The following is a 20,990-nucleotide window of genomic DNA, read 5'->3' on the forward strand; positions in this document are numbered from 1 at the left end:
GTAAGTTTTTGTATAGACCTATGTTTTCAGTTCTCTTAGGTATGTGCCAAGGAGTAGAGTTTCTGCATCATATGGTAGATCTACCATTAACATTTTGGGGAACTGTCAAACTGCATTCAAAAATGATTGCACTCAATCCCACCAGCAAAGTGTGAGGATGCCAGTTTCCCTACATCCTTGCCAATGTTTGTTACTGTCTGTCATTTTAAATTATAGCCACCCTCTGGGTGTGAAGTGGTATCTCATCATGGTTTTGATTTGCATTTCCCTAATGACTAAGGATACTGAGTATCTTTTCATGTGTTTATTGGCCATTTGTGTATCTCTTTGGAAAGATATACTGAGATCCTTTGACCATTTTTTAACTGGGTATTTGTCTTTTTGTTGTTGAGATGTAAAAATTATATATTCTGGATATAAGCCTCATCAGATATCTGATTTGCACATCTTTTTCTCTTATGCTTTAGGTTGTTTTTTCACTTCCTTGATGGTGTCTTTTGAAGTTTTTAATTTTAACAATGTCTAATTCATCCATTGTTTCCTTTTATGTTGCTTTATAAATGTCACGAGATTATTTTCAAAGGGCCTTTAGTTTATATGTTAGATTTCTGAGAACAATATCCCAACTGGTTTTGATGGTCAGATGAGAAGAAAAGGGGGTAGGAGAAAGAGGGTGTGACCACAGTCTAGTCTCCCCCTTTTTAACATGACGTTAAAAAATGTTTTGATACATATTTATCATCTTATAAATATACATCTTCATGGTAAAATAGCATCTTCCCTCCTTTCACATACATGTTGAAGAGTTGAGGATGAGTGGTTTGTATTTCCCTCATTTTCCCCTTATTCTTAAGCATTCAAGCTTTACCTTTGTCGATGAAAGTACTGATCCCATGTGGATTAAATGATGCTTTGTCAAAACCATCACTGATGTTTAGTGCCTGGACCCTTGGGTTTTGCTCATTTAAATCCATCAAGAAGATTTGTCCTGGCTCATCTGGTGCAAAGTTTGGCATGCCTGGATATTTTAATCCCTTTAAAATATAGAGAATAAGTATGCAAATATACACATATCAAAGCAACATTTTCACATGGAAGCTAAAATCTCAAGGCCTAACAAAAATGTTCAAAGCTCTAAATTTCTTTTAGATTTCTGGGATTTTTTACACTGTCAGGTATTGCCATTAGCTGATCTGAGGAATTACCAACATCATCTAAGCCATTGCAAATGGGAATATGGGAAGAACCTATGTTCGATTTTTAATATATAGAGAAGGAATGAGACCAAAAAGCATAATGCAAGAGACTAAGCTGTATTACTTTGTTTGAGTCCCTTGACCTGCCTGTACTACAGGTTTCTCATTTATAAAATGTGGAAATTAAAATATTTAATTGAGAAGGTTCTTTCTAGTCCTATTCTATATATAATGAACGCTCCTCAAAGCAGAGAGAGGGATGTATGGGTTTATTGCACTGCTCCCATCCTACATCCATTATATTATGTCATGACAAAGAGAATAATCAGCCAAGAATTAACAGAGGGTAACCAGTTTCATACAGTTCACTATTTCTGACCTATTTTGTTCCTACAGATATGTCCAAAGATTTGGATGTGAATCCTTTTCTCCAAATATTGTAAAAAGTTCATTCCAGTAACTTGAACAGTGGCTCTTTCTCCTGGAAGAACCAGGTGTTTATCAACCAATAATAGGCATCCTGAATGTATTGGGCCTTTGCTGCATCCCAGGTCATTGTGTCAAAACTTGGGGTTGGTTTATTCTATACCAATTACAAAACTCAGCCCACTTCCTCCCTGTATCCTTCCCCCATCCCTCTGATGTATATCAACATCAACAATATTGTATCTATCTTTCCTTGTACCCTCATTTCCACTTATAATCAGTTTAAATTCTTTCCTTCTCTCTCTCTCTCCCTCCTTCTTCCTTCTTCCTACTCTACCTTCTCCTTTGCTCTCCCTCTCCCCTTCCTTTCTTACACACACACACACACACACACACACACACACACACACACACACACACACACACACACACACACACACACACACTCTTACTTACAATTATACTATTCTTGGCCCTTCCACTGTCCCTCCCTTCCCTGCCCCCAACCCCTGGGGTAGTCAATCTTCAGTTTCAAACAACCCCACCTATATCTTCAAGCTTTTCTTAGAACAGTTCTTCTATGCTTAAATCTTACGGGAAATCTAGCTTTCCCCAGACAATACTGGCCACTGAAGCCCATCAGTGGAAGGTCTGTTCCCTCTATCATTCCCTCTCCTTAAGTCACCACACCTAGAGGAGAGATCAGCATGTCCCTAGCCACAAACTTCTGCTTCCAGAGCTCGAATCTGCCATCGTCAGTCAAGAGCCCATCTCCTAAGGAAGACTCACTCTTTGCTTACTGCTTCCTTATAAAATTCTTTGCCAAGTCCCTTTGCCCTGTTCTAGCTCTTATACTGTCTAGGGCTAGTCTAAATTCTCTTCCTGCCCTTTCCTCCTCTGTCCTCATCCATCCCTCTTTCCTTCTCATTCTACACTCTTCCCTTGTAGCTCTTATTTATAAGGTTACAGGTATTTCTTCTATACCAGTGATTTTCAAATATGCACATTTCCCTGGAACCCCTCTTTGGAGCCCTAGCTTGCATCCCAACTTCTTCCTAAGGGCAGCTCAAAATCAAATGGTCAAAACCAGAATCATCTCTCCTAGAATCCTTGATCTCATTTGTATCTATTCTTCTCTGTTAAGGGAATCACTGCTCTCCCCAACATCAGGCCAGAAAATTGAGTCTCCAAGTCTACCCTTCCCTCCATAGTCAATTTGTCACCAAGTCCAGTAACACTGTGGGAAAAAAGTCAGAGACATCTAATTCTTCCCTTTTTCACCTAAGGAAAATTAAGCCCAGAGAAGTGAGTTGCCTAAATCACTCAGATCATTAGTTGTACAGCCTCTTTCTGCCACACCGTAAAGAAAGGGTTGACAGTAGAGAATATTGCTCAGGAAGGCAGCTCAAGGTGGAACACCACAGCAAGTACCGTGGGAGCTTGGGGGAATGTGAAGGCACTGACAGCTAGTAGAAGGACTGGGTGGTCTGGAAATGGAAATGATTTGATTGGGGAATAAGGGTAGGGCATGGCAAACAAACTTGGCCTACATTAAGCATCATGATGAATGAAACTCTTCTAAGAAATGGCTTCACACTTGCCTGGTTTTCTGTTTAAGGCAGTTGGGTAAGAATCTGTGGCAAGTGATTGCAAGCAATTCTTTTGATACCATTCACTACTGAAAATGGTGAAAATCACCTGGATGTGCAGGCATCTTATTTCTACCAACAGACTACAGGTACATATGGATAGGCATGGAACTCCTCCACTGCCCTCATTCACCAGTACATACATTCAGTAAGTAGTCAAGCACCTGTGTATGCCAGGTAGTATGTTAGGTGCTAGTGTGGCAATGTACATTCCAAAGTCCTGGTCTCAAAAGGATTGAAATCCAGGGAGGCAGCACTGAGCAAGTGTATCAGATATGGTGTGGCATCTAAGACCCTAACCACAGGGAACCTGTAGGACCATCAAAGAGCCTCCTTGCCCAGAAAGAGAGTGTTAGGGATTTTCCTGAGGAATTAAAGTGCCACCACGATGAGCCCTCATAGAGAACTAGGCGTTAGTCAATAACATTGAAGAAGGGAGTAATCTTGCAGGCAAAGAGCATGCCAAGTCCCAAGGTAAGGAAGCAATAGCCTGCTTGGCACCTCTAAATACACTAAAGATATCTATTGCACAGAATTACTCTCTAAATCAGCATCTTCCAAACATGTTCTAGGATGGCAAGAAAGGGCAGTAGGAGGTAACCAAGAACAAGGACTTCAATTTATTGCAGTACAGAAAGATTAAAAATAAGCAAAGAACATTATCCTTATCCTATAAGAATGAGTTGTTTGTTATTTTGCAAAAAGAGCTAACATTTCTCATGGAATTATTTGTGATGAAAATCTCTACTTTCTGAATAGCAAGAATTTAGTACACTTAGTTCTAGTGAAAATAGAAAAGAAACATATAGTAGGAACTACAAATATTATTTCCTAATAGCAAAGAAATCTCCTAGCTGTAAAGTAATTATTTTTAAAGGTCTATTTGGCATAACATTGAAAATCTAAATTGACAATAGGTAATTTAAGTCAACAAAGAAAAAGCTTTTCTAGACAGCTTTGTTTTATTTTTGGTTTTGGAGGAAAACTGAAGAAATAAAATCCCTCCCACCCACCCTCCCACCCTCACATGTACCACCAGCAGCAGCAATTTAAAATCCAAATGAGAGCCTGACTATACTTAAGAATTTAGAAATTGGGGCCATTAAGGAATATTATATTATATTATATGCCCTGTTTCTGGCCAAAAAGATATAAATTTAAAAATTTTATGTTATTTGGTAGTATTTTATTGGCCAAAATGGAATATTAGAGCATGCAATTCCAGCAATCAGAATTCACATTGGAAATGTAGTCAATCTACTTTTTTCAAAATCCTAGGTCCCGTTCCAAATGCAACTGATTTAATAAGTACATGATAATTTTCAACATCTTCACAACATATACATTTTAATTTATTGAAATTCAGTCCTTCACATAGCTTCCTCATCATCCCAAACCTGTGAAGGTTGTATTGAGAATAAAATGCAGGTTTTTCCCTACTCCTCTTTGAAAGAGCTTCTCTTTGAAAGGCAAGGTATCCAAGATGGAAAATGCTCAGGATTTTGAATTGAGTAACATGGTTAACGTTCAATCCACAAACATTTACTGAGCTCCAAACATAGGAAGGCATGATGAGAGGAATACTAATTAGTGAGAAGATGATTTCCAGAAGCTGAGGCCCAGCAAATAGGGTGATGATGAGGATGAACAACAGCTGAGCAAATCTGGTGCCTCGTCTAGGAATCTAATGGAATTCAATACACATTTATTGAGACACTACTGGGTATATAACTGCCCACAGGGAGCTGCCCACGAAGGGTTAGGCAAGCCTGGCATTTCCGTGGTATCTTAATTAGCCTTCTGGAATCCCATTTTGGCTTTTTTAGTTGACTAGTTTACCCATGGGCAGGATGAATATGTAGGGATCTATCTGGCAGCTGTAGTCGGCAACATTAATGTACTGTCCATGCAGCTATTGACATGAGCATCTGAGGGACATGGAAAATACTCACACTGGAGATAAAAGCCAGCCCCCTAGGAAGTATGTCGATATCTTCAGAGCCATTTTCTGCAAAAGAAGCAGAGGATCAGAAAGATGCATGTACAAAGGCTTAAAAAGTAAATCTCACACATAGTCAAGACTTTGAACTTCTTCTGGAAACTACCTTAACTTTTTTAACTATTTACTTGGGAAACTATATTAACTTTCAGGACAGCCACAGGCATGATACACTCCACTAAAACCTGAGCCAGACTCTTGAAATACTAAATTCTTTTTTTTTTAGAAGTCCATTTTCAGGAGAAAAAAAGCAAATAACTATAAAATAAATTCATATCCTAGATTTATTCTTTAAATAAAAACTCTAAGGGTATGTCCTAAGAGATTCAGCTTTATTCCCCACAGAATACTTATCTACAGACCAAGTGATAACATTTGGAAAGTCCTCACTGCGAAGCTCTCTTAAAGGCCTTTCTGCCAAGTATTTCTCCTCTCCAACTTGTTGAGGCCTGAAAAATCTATCCTTCTCCTATCATACTGGGAAATTACTGAGTAACTGTTCTCTGTTATAAAACCAATAGATCTTAGGATGAACTATTGGAAATAATTGAATTTGAAAGATTTTAGTCAGATCTTTTTCTCACTGAGAGCTGGTCATGAGCATTTTTCTATGGAAAGAGGCATATGATAAGTAAGATATGACTAAGAACAGGATGAAAAAGGGGCTCTCGTAGCTTCTAGTAGAGAGATAGACCCACATATAATGTGAACCCAAGCAGGCAGCATTGAGGGTGAAATGAAGGCAATGGTTATTGAGTGTGGTAAACTGTAATTTACAAATATGGTAGAAACAGGATGTATCAAAGCCACATGCTCTTTTTTTTAATTTGAATTTTATTTTATTTATTTTTATACAGCAGGTTCTTATTAGATATCTATTTTATACATATTAGTGTATATATGTCAATCCCAATCTCCCAATTCATCCCACCACCACCACCCCCCCACCCCACTTTACCCCTGTGGTGTCCAAATGTTTGTTCTCTACATCTGTGTCTCTATTTCTGCCTTGCAAACCTGTTCATCTGTACCATTTTTCTAGATTCCACATATACACAATAATATACGATATATGACTTACTTCACTCTGTATGACAGTCTCTAGGTCCATCCACGTCTCTACAAATGACCCAATTTCATTCCTTTTTATGGCTGAGTAATATTCCTTTGTACATATGTACCATATCTTCTTTATCCATTCGTCTGTCGATGGGCATTTAGGTTGCTTCCATGACCTGGCTACTGTAAACAGTGCTGCAATGAACATTGGGGTGCATGTGTCTTTTTGAATTATGGTTTTCTTTGGGTATATGCCCAATAGTGGGATTGCTGGGTCATAAGGTAATTCTATTTTTAGTTTTTTAAGGAACCTCCATACTGTTCTCCATAGTGGCTGTATCAATTTACATTCTCACTAATAGTGCAAGAGGGTTCCCTTTTCTCCACACCCTCTCCAGCATTTGTTGTTTGTAGATTTTCTGATGATGCCCATTCTAACCAGTGTGAAGTGATACCTCATCGTAGTTTTGATTTGCATTTCTCTAATAATTAGTGATGTTGAGTAGCTTTTCATGTGCCTCTTGGCCATCTGTATGTCTTCTTTGGAGAAATGTCTATTTAGGTCTTCTGCCCATTTTTAGATTGGGTTGCTTGTTTTTTTAATATTGAGTTGCATGAGCTGTTTATATATTTTGGAGAGTAATCCTTTGTCCATTGAATCGTTTGCAAATATTTTCTCCCATTCTGAGGGTTGTTTTTTCGTCTTGTTTATAGTCTCCTTTGCTGTGCAAAAGCTTTTATGTTTCATTAGGTCCCATTTGTTTGTTTTTGTTTTTATTTCCATTACTCTAGGAAGTGGGTCAAAAAAGATCTTGCTGTGATTTATGTCAAAGAGTGTTCTTCCTATGTTTTCCTCTAAGAGTTTTATAGTGTCTGGTCTTATATTTAGGTCTTTAATCCATTTTGAGTTTATTTTTGTGTATGGTGTTAGGTAGTGTTCTAATTTCATTCTTTTACATGTAGCTGTCCAGTTTTCCCAGCACTGCTTATTGAAGAGACTGTCTTTTCTCCATTGTATAACCTTGCCTCCTTTGTCATAGATTAGTTGACCATAGGTGTGTGGGTTTATCTCTGGGCTTCTATCCTGTTCCATTGATCTATATTTCTATTTTTGTGCCAGTACCGTATTGTCTTGATTACTTTAGCTTTGTAGTATAGTCTGAAGTCAGGGAGTCTGATTCCTCCAGCTCCATTTTTTTCCCCTCAAGATTGCTTTGGCTATTAGGGGTCTTTTGTTTGTTCATACAAATTTTAAGATTTTTTGTTCCAATTCTGTAAATATGCCATTGGTAATTTGATAGGGATTGCATTGAATCTGTAGATTGCTTTGGGTAGTATAGTCATTTTCACAATGTTGATTCTTCCAATCCAAGAACATGGTATATCTCTCCATCTGTTTGTGTCATCTTTTCCAATTTGTATTCCTTTTATTTCTTTTTCTTCTCTGCTTGCTGTGGCTAGGACTTCCAAAACTATGTTGAATAATAGTGGTGAGAGTGGACATTCTTGTCTTGTTCCTGATCTTAGAGGAAATGCTTTCAGTTTTTCACCATTGAGAATGATGTTTGCTGTGGGTTTGTCATATATGGCCTTGATTATGTTAAGGTAGGTTCCCTCTATGCGCACTTTCTGGAGAGTTTTTTAATCATAAATCGGTGTTGAATTTTTTCAAAAGCTTTTTCTGCATCTATTGAGATGATCATATGGTTTTTATTCTTTAATTTGTTAATATGGTGTGTCACACTGGTTGATTTGAGTATATTGAAGAATCCTTGCATCCCTGGGATAAATCCCACTTAATCATGGTGTATGATCATTTTAATGTGTTGTTTGATTCTGTTTGCTAGTATTTTGTTGAGGATTTTTGCATCTATATTCATCAGTGATATTGGTCTGTAATTTTCTTTTTTTGTAGTATCTTTGTCTGATTTTGGTATCAGGGTGATGGTGGCCTCATACAATGAGTTTGGGAGTGTTTCTGCCTCTGCAATTTTCTGGAAGATTTTGAGAAAGATGGGTGTTAGCTCTTCTCTAAATGTCTGACAGAATTCACCTGTGAAGCCATCTGGTCCTGGAGTTTTGTTTGTTGGAAGATTTTTTTTTTTTTTTGTGGTACGTGGGTCTCTCACTGTTGTGGCCTCTCCCGTTGCGGAGCACAGGCTCCGGACACTCAGGCTCAGCAGCCATGGCTCAGGGGCCCAGCCACTCCGTGGCATGTGGGATCTTCCTGGACCGGGGCACAAACCTGTGTCCCCTGCATCAGCAGGCGGACTGTCAACCACTGCGCCACCAGGGAAGCCCTGTTGGAAGATTTTTAATCACAGTTTCAATTTCACTACTTGTGACTGGTGTGTTCATATTTTCTATTTCTTCCTGGTTCAGTCTTGGAAGGTTATACCTTCTTAAGAATTTGTCCATTTCTTCCAGGTTGTCCATTTTATTGGCATAGTGTTGCTTGTAGTAGTTTCTTATGATGCTTTGTATTTCTGCGGTGTCTGTTGTAACTTCTCCTTTTTAATTTCTAATTTTATTGATTTGAGTCCTCTCCCTCTTTTTCTTGATGAGTCTGGCTAAAGGTTTATCAATTTTGTTTATCTTCTCAGAGAACCAGCTTTTAGTTTTATTGATCTTTGCTATTGTTTTGTTTGTTTCTATTTCATTTATTTCTGCTCTGATCTTTATGATTTCTTTCCTTCTACTATTTGGGTTTTGCTTGTTCTTTCTCTAGTTCCTTTAGGTGTAAGGTTAGATTGTTTATTTGAGATTTTTCTTGTTTCTTGAGGTAGGATTGTATTGCTATAAACTTCCCTCTTAGAACTGATTTTGCTGCATCCCATGGGGTTTGGATTGTGTTTTCATTGTCATTTGTCTGTAGGTATTTTTTGATTTCTTCTTTGATTTCTTCAGTGATCTCTTGGTTATTTAGTAATGTAGTGTTTAACCTCCATGTGTTTGTGTTTTTTACATTTTTTCCCCCTGTAATTGATTTCTAATCTTTCAAGCATTGTGGTCGGAAAAGATGCTTGATATGGTTTACATTTTCTTAAATTTACCGACTCTTGATTTGTGACCCAAGATATGATCTATCCTGGAGAATGTTCCATGTGCACTTGAGAAGAAAGTGTAATCTGCTGTTTTCAGATGGAATGTCCTATAAATATCAATTAAATCTATCTGGTCTATTGTGTCATTTAAAGCTTGTGTTTCCTTAATTTTGTGTCTGTATGATCTGTCCATTAGTGTAACTGAGGTGTTAAAAGTCCCCCACTATTATTGTGTTACTGTCGATTTCCTCTTTTATAGCTGTTAGCATTTGCCTTATGTATTGTGGTGCTCCTATGTTGGGTGCATAAATATTTACAATTGTTATATTGTCTTCTTGGATTGATCCCTTGATCATTATGTAGTGTCCTTCTTTGTCTCCTGTAATAGTCTTTATTTTAAAGTCTATTTTTTCTGATATGAGAATTGCTACTCCAGCTTTCTTTTGGTTTCCATTTGCATGGAATATCTTTTTCCATCCCCTCACTTTCAGTCTGTATGTGTCCCTAGGTCTCAAGTGGGTCTCTTGTAGACAGCATATATATGGGTCTTGTTTTTTTACCCATTCAGCAAGCCTGTGCCTTTTGGTTGGAGCATTTAATCCATTCATGTTTAAGGTAATGATTGATATGTATGTTCCTATTACCATTCTCTTAATTGTTTTGGGTTTGTTTTTGTAGCTCCTTTTCTTCTCTTGTGTTTCCCACTTAGAGAAGTTCCTTTAGCATCTGCTATAGAGCTGGTTTGGTGGTGCTGAATTCTCTTAACTTTTGCTTGTCTGTAAAGCTTTTGATTTCTCCATCAAATCTGAATGAGATCCTTGCCAGGTAGAGTAATCCTGGTTGCAGTTTCTTTCCTTTCATCACTTTAAATATATCATGCCACTTCCTTCTGGTTTGTAAAGTTTCTGCTGAGAAATCAGCTGTTAACGTTATGGGCGTTCCATTGTATGTTGTCATTTTTCCCTTGTTGCTTTGAATAATTTTTCTTTGTCTTTAATTTTTGTCAATTTGATTACTATGTGTCTCAGTGTGTTTCTCCTTGGGTTTATCCTGCCTGGAACTCTCTGCACTTCCTGGACTTGGGTGGCTATTTCCTTTCCCATGTTAGGGACGTTTTGGACTATAATCTCTTCAAATATTTTCTGGGGTCCTTTCTGTCTCTCTTCTCCTTTGGGACCCCTATAATGTGAATGTTGGTGCATTTAATGCTGTTTCAGAGGTCTCTTAGGCTGTCTTCATTTCTTTTCATTCTTTTTTCTTTATTTTGTTTCACGGTAGTGATTTCCACCATTCTGTCTTCCAGGTCACTTCTCCGTTCTTCTGCCTCAGTTATTCTGCTATTGATTCCTTCTAGGGTATTTTTCATTTCAGTTATTGTATTGTTCATCTCTGTTTGTTTGTTCTTTAATTCTTCTAGGTCTTTGTTAAACATTTCTTGTATCTTCTTGACCTTTGCCTCCATTCTTTCCCGAGATCCTGGATAATGTTCACTATCATTATTCTGAATTCTTTTTCTGGAAGTTTGCCTATCTCTGCTTCATTTAGTTGTTTTTCTGGGGTTTTATCTTGTTCCTTCATGTGGTACATAGTCCTCTCCTTTTCATTTTTTCTATCTTTCTGTGAATGTGGTTTTTGTTCCACAGGTTGCAGGATTGTAGTTCTTGCTTCTGCTGTCTGCCCTCTGGTGGATTAGGCTATCTAAGAGGCTTGTGGAAGTTTCCTGATGGGAGGGACTGGTGGTGGGTAGAGCTGGATGTTGCTCTGGTGGGCAGAGCTCAGTAAAACTTTAATCCGCTTGTCTGCTGATGGGTGGGGCTGAGTTCCCTCCCTGTTGGTTGTTTGGCCTCAGGCGACCCAGCAGTGGAGCCTACAGGCTCTTTGGTGGGGCTAATGGTGGACTCTGGGAGGCCTCACACCAAAGAGTACTTCCCAGAACTTCTGCTGCCAGGGTCCTTGTCCCCGTGGTGAGCCACAGCCACCCCAACCTCTGTAGGAGACCCTCCAACACTAGCAGGTAGGTCTGGTTCAGTCTCCTATGGGGTCACTATTCCTTCCTCCTGGGCTCTGATGCACACACTACTTTGTGTGTGCCTTCTAAGAGTGGAGTCTCTATTTCCCCCAGTCCTGTCAAAGTCCTTCAATCAAATCCTGCTAGCCTTCAAAGTCTGATTCTCTGGGAATTCCTCCTCCCATTGCCGGAGCTCCAGGTTGGGAATCCTGATGTGGGGCTTAGAACCTTCACTCCAGTGGGTGGATTTCTGTGGTATAAGTGTTCTCCAGTTTGTGAGTCACCCACCCATCAGTTATGGGATTTGATTTTACTGTGATTGCACCCCTCCTACCATCTCACTGTGGCTTCTCCTTTGTCTTTGGATGTGGGGTATCTTTTTTGGTGAGTTCCCATGTCTTCCTGTGGATGATTGCTCAGCAGTTAGTTGTGATTCCTGTGCTCTTGCAGGAAGGAGTGCGCACACGTCCTTCTACTCTGCCATCTTGAACCACTCCCCACATGCTCGTCTTAAAATGTGATGTTCATACTCTTCCATTAAGAGGCTACATCTGTATCCTCTCTGCTTGAACCTGGGTAGACCTTCCTAACTGCTTTGACAAACAGAATGAAGAGGAAGTGATGCCACCTGACATACAAGGTAAAGTCATAACCAAACCTGCCACTGCTTTCTCTCTCTCTCAAGGCATGTACTTTGGGACCCCTGAACCTAAAAATAAGAAGTCTGGTATTTTAAAGCTACAGAAGAGAGACTGTGGAGAGACCACACAGTGCAGAGAGAGGTCTGGAGGAGTCTCAGATGACTTCAGTTCCCAGCCTTTCAGTCACCGTAGCTGACGCAAATGGAACAGAGATGAGCTGTCTCCACTAAGCCCTGCCCAAACTGTAAACTCAGAAGCAAAATAACTATTGCCTTTTTATTTTTTAAAAAAACAGGGTATTTATTTATTTTGGCTGCGTTGGGTCTTGTCGCTGTGCATGGGCTTTCTCTAGTTGCAGCTAGCGGGGGCTACTCTTCGTTGTGGTGCATGGGCTTCTCATTGCAGAGGCTTCTCTTATTGCAGAGCACGGGCTCTAGGCGCGAGGGCTTCGGTACTTGCAGCACGTGGGCTCAGTAGTTGTGGCACGCTGGCTCTAGAGAGCAGGATCTGTAGTTGTGGTGCACAGGCTTAGTTGCTCTGCAGCATGTGGGATCTTCCCGGACCAGGGATCGAACCCATGTCCCCTGCAAGGAGATTCTTAACCACTGTGCCACCAGGGAAGTCCTATTGTCCTTTCAAGTCCCTAAGTTTTGGGGTAGTTTGTTGCACAGCTATAGTAAATGGAATACATGGGAAAATGGTTACCTAAGGTAATGGGTTATTAGTGTGTCAAAAGGCAATTGGGAGAGGATAGAGGAGAACAGGGGAAAGAAAAGTGGAACAAAGCCAAAGAAAATGCAAATTTGAATCAACAGAATAATAAACAATAGGCACTGAAAATTGGAGGACAGAGATTTAATCATGTTGATTATGCTGAAGGTTGAAACTAATCCCCAACCAGTAACCTAGTAATTACATTAATCAGAGCTTTCCATTTTCTAAGCAGTCCAGTTAATCAAGATTTACCTATATATGGTATTTTGATGGCCTGAAAGATTTAGTGCTTTTTCTACATGGAGTAAAATAGACTTTGGGAGAATCCAGCAAAATGAATAAAGCAATTTTAAAAATCATGTTGAATATGGGTGGGTTAGTTTTTGAACAAACTTTTTTCTCTCACTTTTTTTTCTCTAAACAATCACTTCTTGGTTTCCTTTTGCCCGATCTCCTTCCCACCTCCATCCTGGATGTGGATACTCCCCAGGCTCTACCTGCCCTTGGCTGTTTCTAGGGGCAGAGTACTCATCCTACCTGCATCATTGACTCTAGCCCCATGGCTTCAGCTTCCACTCACATGCTCTTGATTCTCCAATCTCTAAATCAAGCCCAATTTCCAGGCCTCTGTATTCACCTGTATATTAGACATTTCTACCTGGCCTTTTCATTTCTCATACTCAACATGTCCCAAACTGACCTGGAAATTTCCCTCTTGAATCTGCTCCATTTTCTATATTTCAGTTTCCGTGGATGACACTTCTATCCCCCAAGTACACAAAGTAGGAACCTTGGGGTTATCTTTGATGCTCTCCTTTTCCTTACTCCCCAAATCTAACTAATCACAAGGCTTTCAAGCTCTAGAACTCCCTCCTGGATTTCTATAATAGCTTCCAAATGGGTCAGCTTTGCTCCCCTACAACCATTCTCTGCACCGTTGACAGTCATCTTTTTAAATTGCAAAGTTGACCTTGTTGTGCCCCTGCTTAAAACCCACCAATGGTCCACTAGGGCTGGCAGTATACATCCCCAATTCTCCACAGAATTGAGGCTCTGGTCTCAATTCTTGTGGTTCCCACTCTTCACTCTGCATTCCAGGTGTGCTGCAGTACTTCCGTCGGCAGTTCCTAAAATGTGCCAGACTTACTCACCTACATGCCTGAGCACATGCCGCTCTGTGCTTCTTGGCAACCCACACCTTTCCCACACCACCCTCACCTCCACTGGGCTGAGTATCACGGGCTCTTAAAGATGAGTTGGATGCTACCTTCTCAGCCTTTTCAACCTCTCTTGGCTTCAGCATCCATTTTATGTACTAATACAGTCACCTGTGACTGCATCCACCATGATATTTTCCACACTTGGGCTGCGACCTCCTGCATTTGTTAATGTCCTACTAGAAAGTAAGCTTCCTGGAAACAAGGACCAGGTTTTATTCAGTACGGTATGCTTGCACCCAATATGATACCTGCCTTTTCACTGTAAAAGCTTTCAGTAAAAGCTGGTATGCTGACTAAAAATGATACACTGCTTTAGTTTCTTGAACTTTGTCTTGTCTTGAGGTTAAATTATTGACAAGTGTGTGTTAATTTCTGAGTAGAAGATGTCCTGAGTTGTATACTCTCTGGTTTGGTCTTTTTATCTTCCATACACCATGTCGCATATCTCCCATGATAGCATTAACCACTTCAGTAATTCACCTGCAATAGGAGTGGGCATTTTCCAAAGGGACTATGCTTGTCTTTACTTGCTCTGCCCAGAGGATAGGGAAGCTGGTGCTTTGCACTCAGATGTGGAAAAGAATTAGTAGCTGACTGTACTTTACTCCTGACCCTCCTTTGCCCTCCTCCCCCACCTACACTGCATCTGCATGATGGCTGAATGCATCTCAGAAACAGTGGCACCTGTGGGAGTAAGAGTCCCCAGGAACCCGCCCCTGAGTCCCCTCCACATACTCGTTAACCTGTGCACAACTAACCTTAAAATCCCACTGCCAAGTCTAAAACAAGGCTTACAAATAGGCATCTACTGCGTTTTAATCTGTCAACCCTATTAGTTGGCATAACTTCATTTCTTTGGCCTCCAATAGTTCTCTACAGACATCCTGAAAGAATGTCACACCAAATTACTATCAAGTAATATTATCCTCATTTCACATCTTGGAGAGAAGGTTCTGAAAGCCAGCTAAGAAAACAAATGGAACCTACCGTGGAGTAGAAATATATCTTGGAGAAGCTGGAAGCTGTAGGAGAGAAAAGAGATGGAGGGGAAGATAGGAAGACACCACATACAATGGCTGTCTGTCTACTTGATAATCCTGCCAAGGGCAAGCTGATAAAGCTATTCATATTTCAAGTGCAGCTTTGATTAACCAAAGGACTTCCTAGTTAAGACAATCCTTGAGCCTCAAAGCCTTGGAAAAAGGATGAACTTAACACAAAAAGATCTTTGAGGTATGGTTTTTGGAGGTTAGAATTATTTCACCTTTCAACCTTTCTTCCCAGAAAGAATACTGGGGAAGGAAAACAAAAAAAGGAAGAGTTTGTTCACCAATAAAATTAACCACAAAACTCTAGGTCTTGAAGAAAACACAAATCAGAATTTTTCCCCAGCTCTGTTACTGCCTACCTACCACACCCTGCCTTCAATCCTTTAGTGTTTTCCATTTTTTCTTAAAGCTTTCACTCTGGAATAGTTGGGTCTTGCGAGTATTATCTTATTAGTGAGCTTTATTTCAATATCTAGCCTGCCTTGTCTCGGTCAGCTCTATTTATTAATATTTCACCTTTTTGCACCTCAGATTTTCTGTTTTCTGCTGCTATCATACTTCCCTGAAGCTTCATAATAAAAATGTGCTGTCAGTAGATAAGAAAGGCAGTGTTACACAACAGAGAGTACAAAGGCATAGAAGAAAACTGCTCTGGCTCATAATCTAGGCCTGTCACCCTCTAGTTCTGGACCACTGGGCAAGTAACTTCATTCTTCTGGGTGTCAGTTTCCTAATCTACAAAGACAGATGGCAGCACCCACCTTATAGGGTGGTTGTGAGGATGATGTAAACGTTTCCAAAGGACTCAGCAGAAAGCTCATAGACACTAAGCCTTTGATAAGGCAGTATTATTATTTTTAGATATATAGCAATATTGTCCTACTGACAAATGACCCATGATCATTCTCACTTGTTTAGTTCTACAAATATAAAATGTACACATGCCAACAGACATGAGAAGTGAAATGACAGTTTTTTCTTCTGCTCTAGTTTTAACCTCTCAAGTCTGTTTGAATCATACAATCTGAGAGTTGGACTAGATATTAGAAATGATCTAGTCTAATTACCCCTCTAAATTACTTGGCAGTGCTCTTATCTTTTGAGAGATATATGTGTAGTCAATATGAATATTACTCCACAAGACAGTGAATAAATGATTAAATGTTATATTTCCTTATTTTTTAAATCAAATTAAATCTGACCCTGAGCCCACGTTCCACTAAATTGGAGGGAAATTCAACCTGAGTCTCTCTGCCAGGGTTGTGCAGATACCATAGGGGGTGAACTTTAAAATGAAGCTGAATATTTGGGAAAGTCCATCTGGCCTTTATTCTACGCTAGTCACCACTGAATTACTCACTGCCAAGCCCATGTGGTCCCTTTAACTTAGACAATTTTGCCACTTCCACGTCCTGCGTGTGTGCGCATATAACCTTTGCTCGGGCTGTGACACACGGTATAAAGGATCCAGCCTCCCTAAAGATACTTTCTAACCATTCCTTCCTAGGTCTTGATCTTCCCCCAGAATGGGGCAAAGGTCCCTGTTATTCAGAAAACCCACATATTCTTCTCCCATCTCCATCAGAATCCCTTGAAGGAGCTCAGGTTTTTAAAAACCAAACTCAGGAAGTAGTTTGTCATCAGTTCATTCTGCTTTCTAGCTGGCAGCACAGACCTCATCTAAGACCAGTGAGCACAAGGACCAGGCTACTTCTCTTCCATTTTTAGAAGTTGAGAGGGAAAAAAGACAGAAAACTAAAATCAAAAGGGCTCTTATTTTTTCTGATATATATATATGTATATCAGAAAAAATATATACATATATATATATTAGTAACATATCTTGGAGAGCTATATAATATATATATATATCTCTTATGTCACAATAAACTATGCTTTCATCCTGTCACATACTGAAATAAATCACAGTCCCTGACCCTAGGAGGTTTACAGCCTGATTGTGAGAGAAAGAAAGAACACTGCTGGCTCTAAAATAAAGCATGTAGTAGGTGTCACAAGTGAATCAGAGTTTCAGAGTGCTGTGAGAGTTCAGAGGTACGAGAGGAGTTTCCAGCTGATTTCAGCCAGCAGAGATGAAGAAATCATTGGGGGTAATTTCATGAGCAAAGGTGAGAAAATGAAAGAACACATTCCCAGAACGGTGAACAGAATCTAGCTAGAATTTTGTTTTTCTAGTAGTATTGTCAGGGACAGTGAAAGACTTGGAGCCAGCATAAGCAGTTGAGGCAGTAAGGAGTAAATGAGATCAGCTCTGTGTGGCGGCCCAGGAGAGGCCAACATATCTCACGTGAAACAGTGAGCGATGAGGGGACAACAAATGGTTGCTAAATTTTGAACTGAGTCTCTTTGACAATGCGGGTACCATGCTTAGGAGAAGTCTAGAAGAAGAGCTGGTTATAGGTGGGGGCATGAGGGAGGAAATGACAGAAAGGTAAAGTAGATTTCAGACGGGAAAAGGCGGCCTGCAGTTTGAGTGATTAGGGATCCAGCTACGGATTTTCAATTAATTAAAAAAAAAAAAACTCAGTCGGTTGTGAGGTTCTTGAGAATAAGGGCTAAGTCATATTCCTCTTAGTACTTGCAGATAAATTTTGAAGGAAGTGACACTTGAAGTTAGGAATATCATCAAGGAGAGGGGAGAAGAAAAAAAAGAAGTGAGAAAGGCAACAGAAGAAGACAGAGAAGGAAGTGAAATTTCACAGAAGGGACAGGAGCACAGTTCAGCGAGGGACCAACCAAAGAGTAGTCAATAACATTTTTCAAATGATTGAGAGATATCAGTAAGAAAGAGGACTGAGAAAAAGCCACAGATTTTGACATTTAGGAGACCTCTTGGAGATGTGGGATGAGGTAGCTTGGGTACAGCTGATGAGGCTGAAGGCTCAATAGGAGGGTTTAAGTAGTAGCAGCAAATTAAATTAGCTGGCAGCCTTTGTCAGGTGGATGGTACCAAGAAATTGTACTGTCACATACATACCAAGTCCCTCAATAAGGTGGCAGTTCTGGGGTTCTACTGGCTCCACTTCTCGATATGCATTAGTTCTTTCTCTGTAGAAGATAAAAACATTGGAGGTCAATGCACAACATCCAAAATCAATGTCTAAACATGGTCTTTAATCACCTTCATATTCATTAACACTCTTTCTCATCATTTATGGATGATATCACAAATAAGTAAACATCTCCTTTTATTTATTTATATAATGTGGACATTATCTGGGTAATGTGCCTATATTACTTATTTAATAGTAAATAAATATTATTAATTTAAATGCACAAAATAACAGTATTTAATGTGCTAAAGTATTGCCTATTATAAATCTGCACTTTGGTTCCCTTAACCCCCTATAGTTTTGCCTTTTGATCCCTGTGCCCCCTACTGCTTTCCCAAATTCAACAGGGTATTTTAATAGCTAAACCCTGTAACTTTTGCTTTAACTTTATTATTTTTAAATTTTTACACTAATTTACTTTGCAAGTATTTAAATTCATTAAACTGACCACAATTTAAACAATTGGCCAAACTATTTCTGAATAGTGTTTTTGTTTCCACAGTGAAACATTCTTCTAAATACCAGGAATAATTTTACGTTTTTATTAAATTGTATTCAGGAAGACTCTACACTTAGACTTATCCTACTGTCACTTTAAAAAAAATACTCCTTAGATCAGCTTTATAATTATTATTATTTTTTATGATTCTCTCACTTGGGTGCATTGGGAGCAAATGTAACAATAAACTCTTTCAAGCTGAACTAGAAAGTATTATCAAAAGGCATTAGGCTCGGGAATTCCCTGGTGGCGCAGTGGTTAAGAATCCGCCTGCCAATGCAGGGCACATGGGTTCGAGCCCTGGTCAGGGAAGATCCCACATGCCGCAGAGCAACTAAGCCCCTGCGCCACAACTACTGAGCCTGCGCTCTAGAGCCCGTGAGCCACAACTACTGAGCCTGCATGCCATAACTACTGAAGCTGGCGTGTCTAGAGCCCGTTGCTCTGCAACAAGAGAAGCCACCACAAGGAGAAGCCTGCACACAGCAACAAACAGTAGTCCCCGCTCTCCGCAACTAGAAAAAGCCCGCGCAGCAGCGCGAAGACCCAACGCAGCCAAAAATAAATAAATAAGTAAATTAAGAGGGGAAAAAAAAGGCATTAGGCTCCTCGGTAGATTCTAGACGTGAACCTCTGAGGAGACAACCAGTTTCTACTTAAAGAAATAAATAAAAACAACCCAAAGACAACTGAAGGCAAGTAGAGGCTAATAGATCCACTCAGAAATGCACATCATCACCTAACGTTTCTTCTTACCAGCCCAGTATTAACTTTTCCTGAGATATTTCTGGGATGGCTATCACCAGGAGATCTTCCAACTCAAAAGGTCAGATACCTACAAAATGCCAGGTTCCCCCTGCAGGTTTTGGCTCATTTCCCTGCCGTCCACCTAGCTCTTTTAGTCTGGGATGAGTTGGTAACCCAGTACTCCTCAGTGTGGAACTTGCCTTGGGCAACCTCTGAGTCAGCCAAAAAACATCCAGCTTATAGCCTGGTTCCCTACCCCAAGTTCAGCGCTTCCAAAAGAGTTAGTTTGTTCAGGAGCTGAATGCTAAAGGCGACCTGGGAAAGGGGCGGGTGCAGGGCGGCATTTCTGCCCCACCATCTTAGGAAAGGCAAGAAGTCAGCTCACTCTATGTGCGCTTCTCAAGGGACAGTTTGCTAGGAGGGATTGAGGAATGGGGTCCCAAACTGCTCATTCTTACCCGCTATAGGAAGGCGGCACCCGGCAGCCCTTAACCTAACTTGGAAGAAGAGAATAGGAGCCGAGGATGTTCCCATCAAGATGCCAACTCACCTAAGCGTCATTAGCCTCTCCCCGATTAGGGCCAGGCCGGCGCCCAGCAGGGTAAGCGCCACCAGCTTCCCCATGGTCTTGGGGCGCGACGCGCGAGCGCAGGCGCTGGGGAGGCGCTGCGGGCTGGCGCCTGCCCCGCCCCTGGTGGTGCCCACCTCGCCCGTCGTTTCCTCCCAGGCTGGTGCGCTGCCCGGGCGTTGGGCTAAGGTCACGTTGTCCCGCGCCGCCCCGCCCCGCCGCGCCGCCCCGCCCCGCCGCGCCGCCCCTAAAGGTTCAAGGCCATTTTTATCCGCGTGAATCAAAGCTACCTTTATGCTCGAGGTTCAAGGAAACATTTACTCGCGGGATTCTTTTATTCTTCAAAGCTCAAAGTACAGAGACGGGAGCCGTAGCCCTGGGTTAAGGTCTGGTGTTCTCTTGGCAGCTTTGACAAGATCCCACCGGTTGCTGGGACGATAGAGGAGGCGATTTGCTGCCCAAAGCTGCGGAGTTCTACCTCATCTCCTCGTGTGGCCTGAAGTGGAAACCGGAGGGGCGGGGGAGCGCGAGGAGCTAGAGTTCAGAGCTCGAAACTTTGCGTTTGTGGAAGGCAAGGAGTAATATGAGACGGCGAATTGATCCCTCGACACAGGGAGCAGTGATAAACGGAAGGATGACGACCAGGTTGGAGGGAGAGGGGCGGAAGGTGAGGAAGACTTGAGTTTGGGCAGAGCAAAGTAGCATCTTCAAGCATGATCTGTTTTTATTTACCAACAGAAAGAAATGGTACTAGATCTGTTGAGTTTAACTGAGTAAATGTGTTTGAGAGAATACAGAACTGGAGATATTAAGGAAAGAAAAGGAGGTTTCTGACCTGTGGGATACATGAATATAGTCTGAATACATAATCACTGTAGGATAATAAAGCCTTCCATTTATGCAGCACCCACTATGTGCCTTGGATGTGCTTAGAACTTTGCCTACTTTTGATTCTCGGTACTTCTCTGAGGTAGGTAACATCCCAACTTTATAGGTGAGAAAACCAAGGCACAGGGTAGCTGTGTAACTTGCCCTAGGTCACACAGCTGGAGAGTGGCAGAGTCAGGCAGTCCGGCTCCAGACCCTGTGCCCTTCCT

The 20,990-nt window shown here is 40.8% G+C and overlaps 1 protein-coding gene across 1 annotated transcript in view; it reads right to left on the bottom strand.

Annotated features, from left to right (window-relative positions):
- The window catches only part of LOC132524254 (serum paraoxonase/lactonase 3-like), a 33,079-nt gene extending 13,045 nt beyond the window's left edge, over positions 1–20,034 (bottom strand). Inside the window, exons 1-4 of the mRNA XM_060156100.1 lie at positions 19,876–20,034; positions 18,004–18,074; positions 5,224–5,279; positions 869–1,034 (exon numbers count right to left, since the gene is read on the bottom strand). Coding sequence (XP_060012083.1) covers positions 869–1,034; positions 5,224–5,279; positions 18,004–18,074; positions 19,876–19,949 — 367 coding nt within the window. The 5' untranslated portion in view covers positions 19,950–20,034. The remainder of the gene's footprint in view (positions 1–868; positions 1,035–5,223; positions 5,280–18,003; positions 18,075–19,875) is intronic.
- Positions 20,035–20,990: the final 956 nt, after the last annotated feature.

Source organism: Lagenorhynchus albirostris, chromosome 8 (genome assembly GCF_949774975.1).
Source record: "Lagenorhynchus albirostris chromosome 8, mLagAlb1.1, whole genome shotgun sequence".
Taxonomy (NCBI): Eukaryota; Metazoa; Chordata; class Mammalia; order Artiodactyla; family Delphinidae; genus Lagenorhynchus; species Lagenorhynchus albirostris.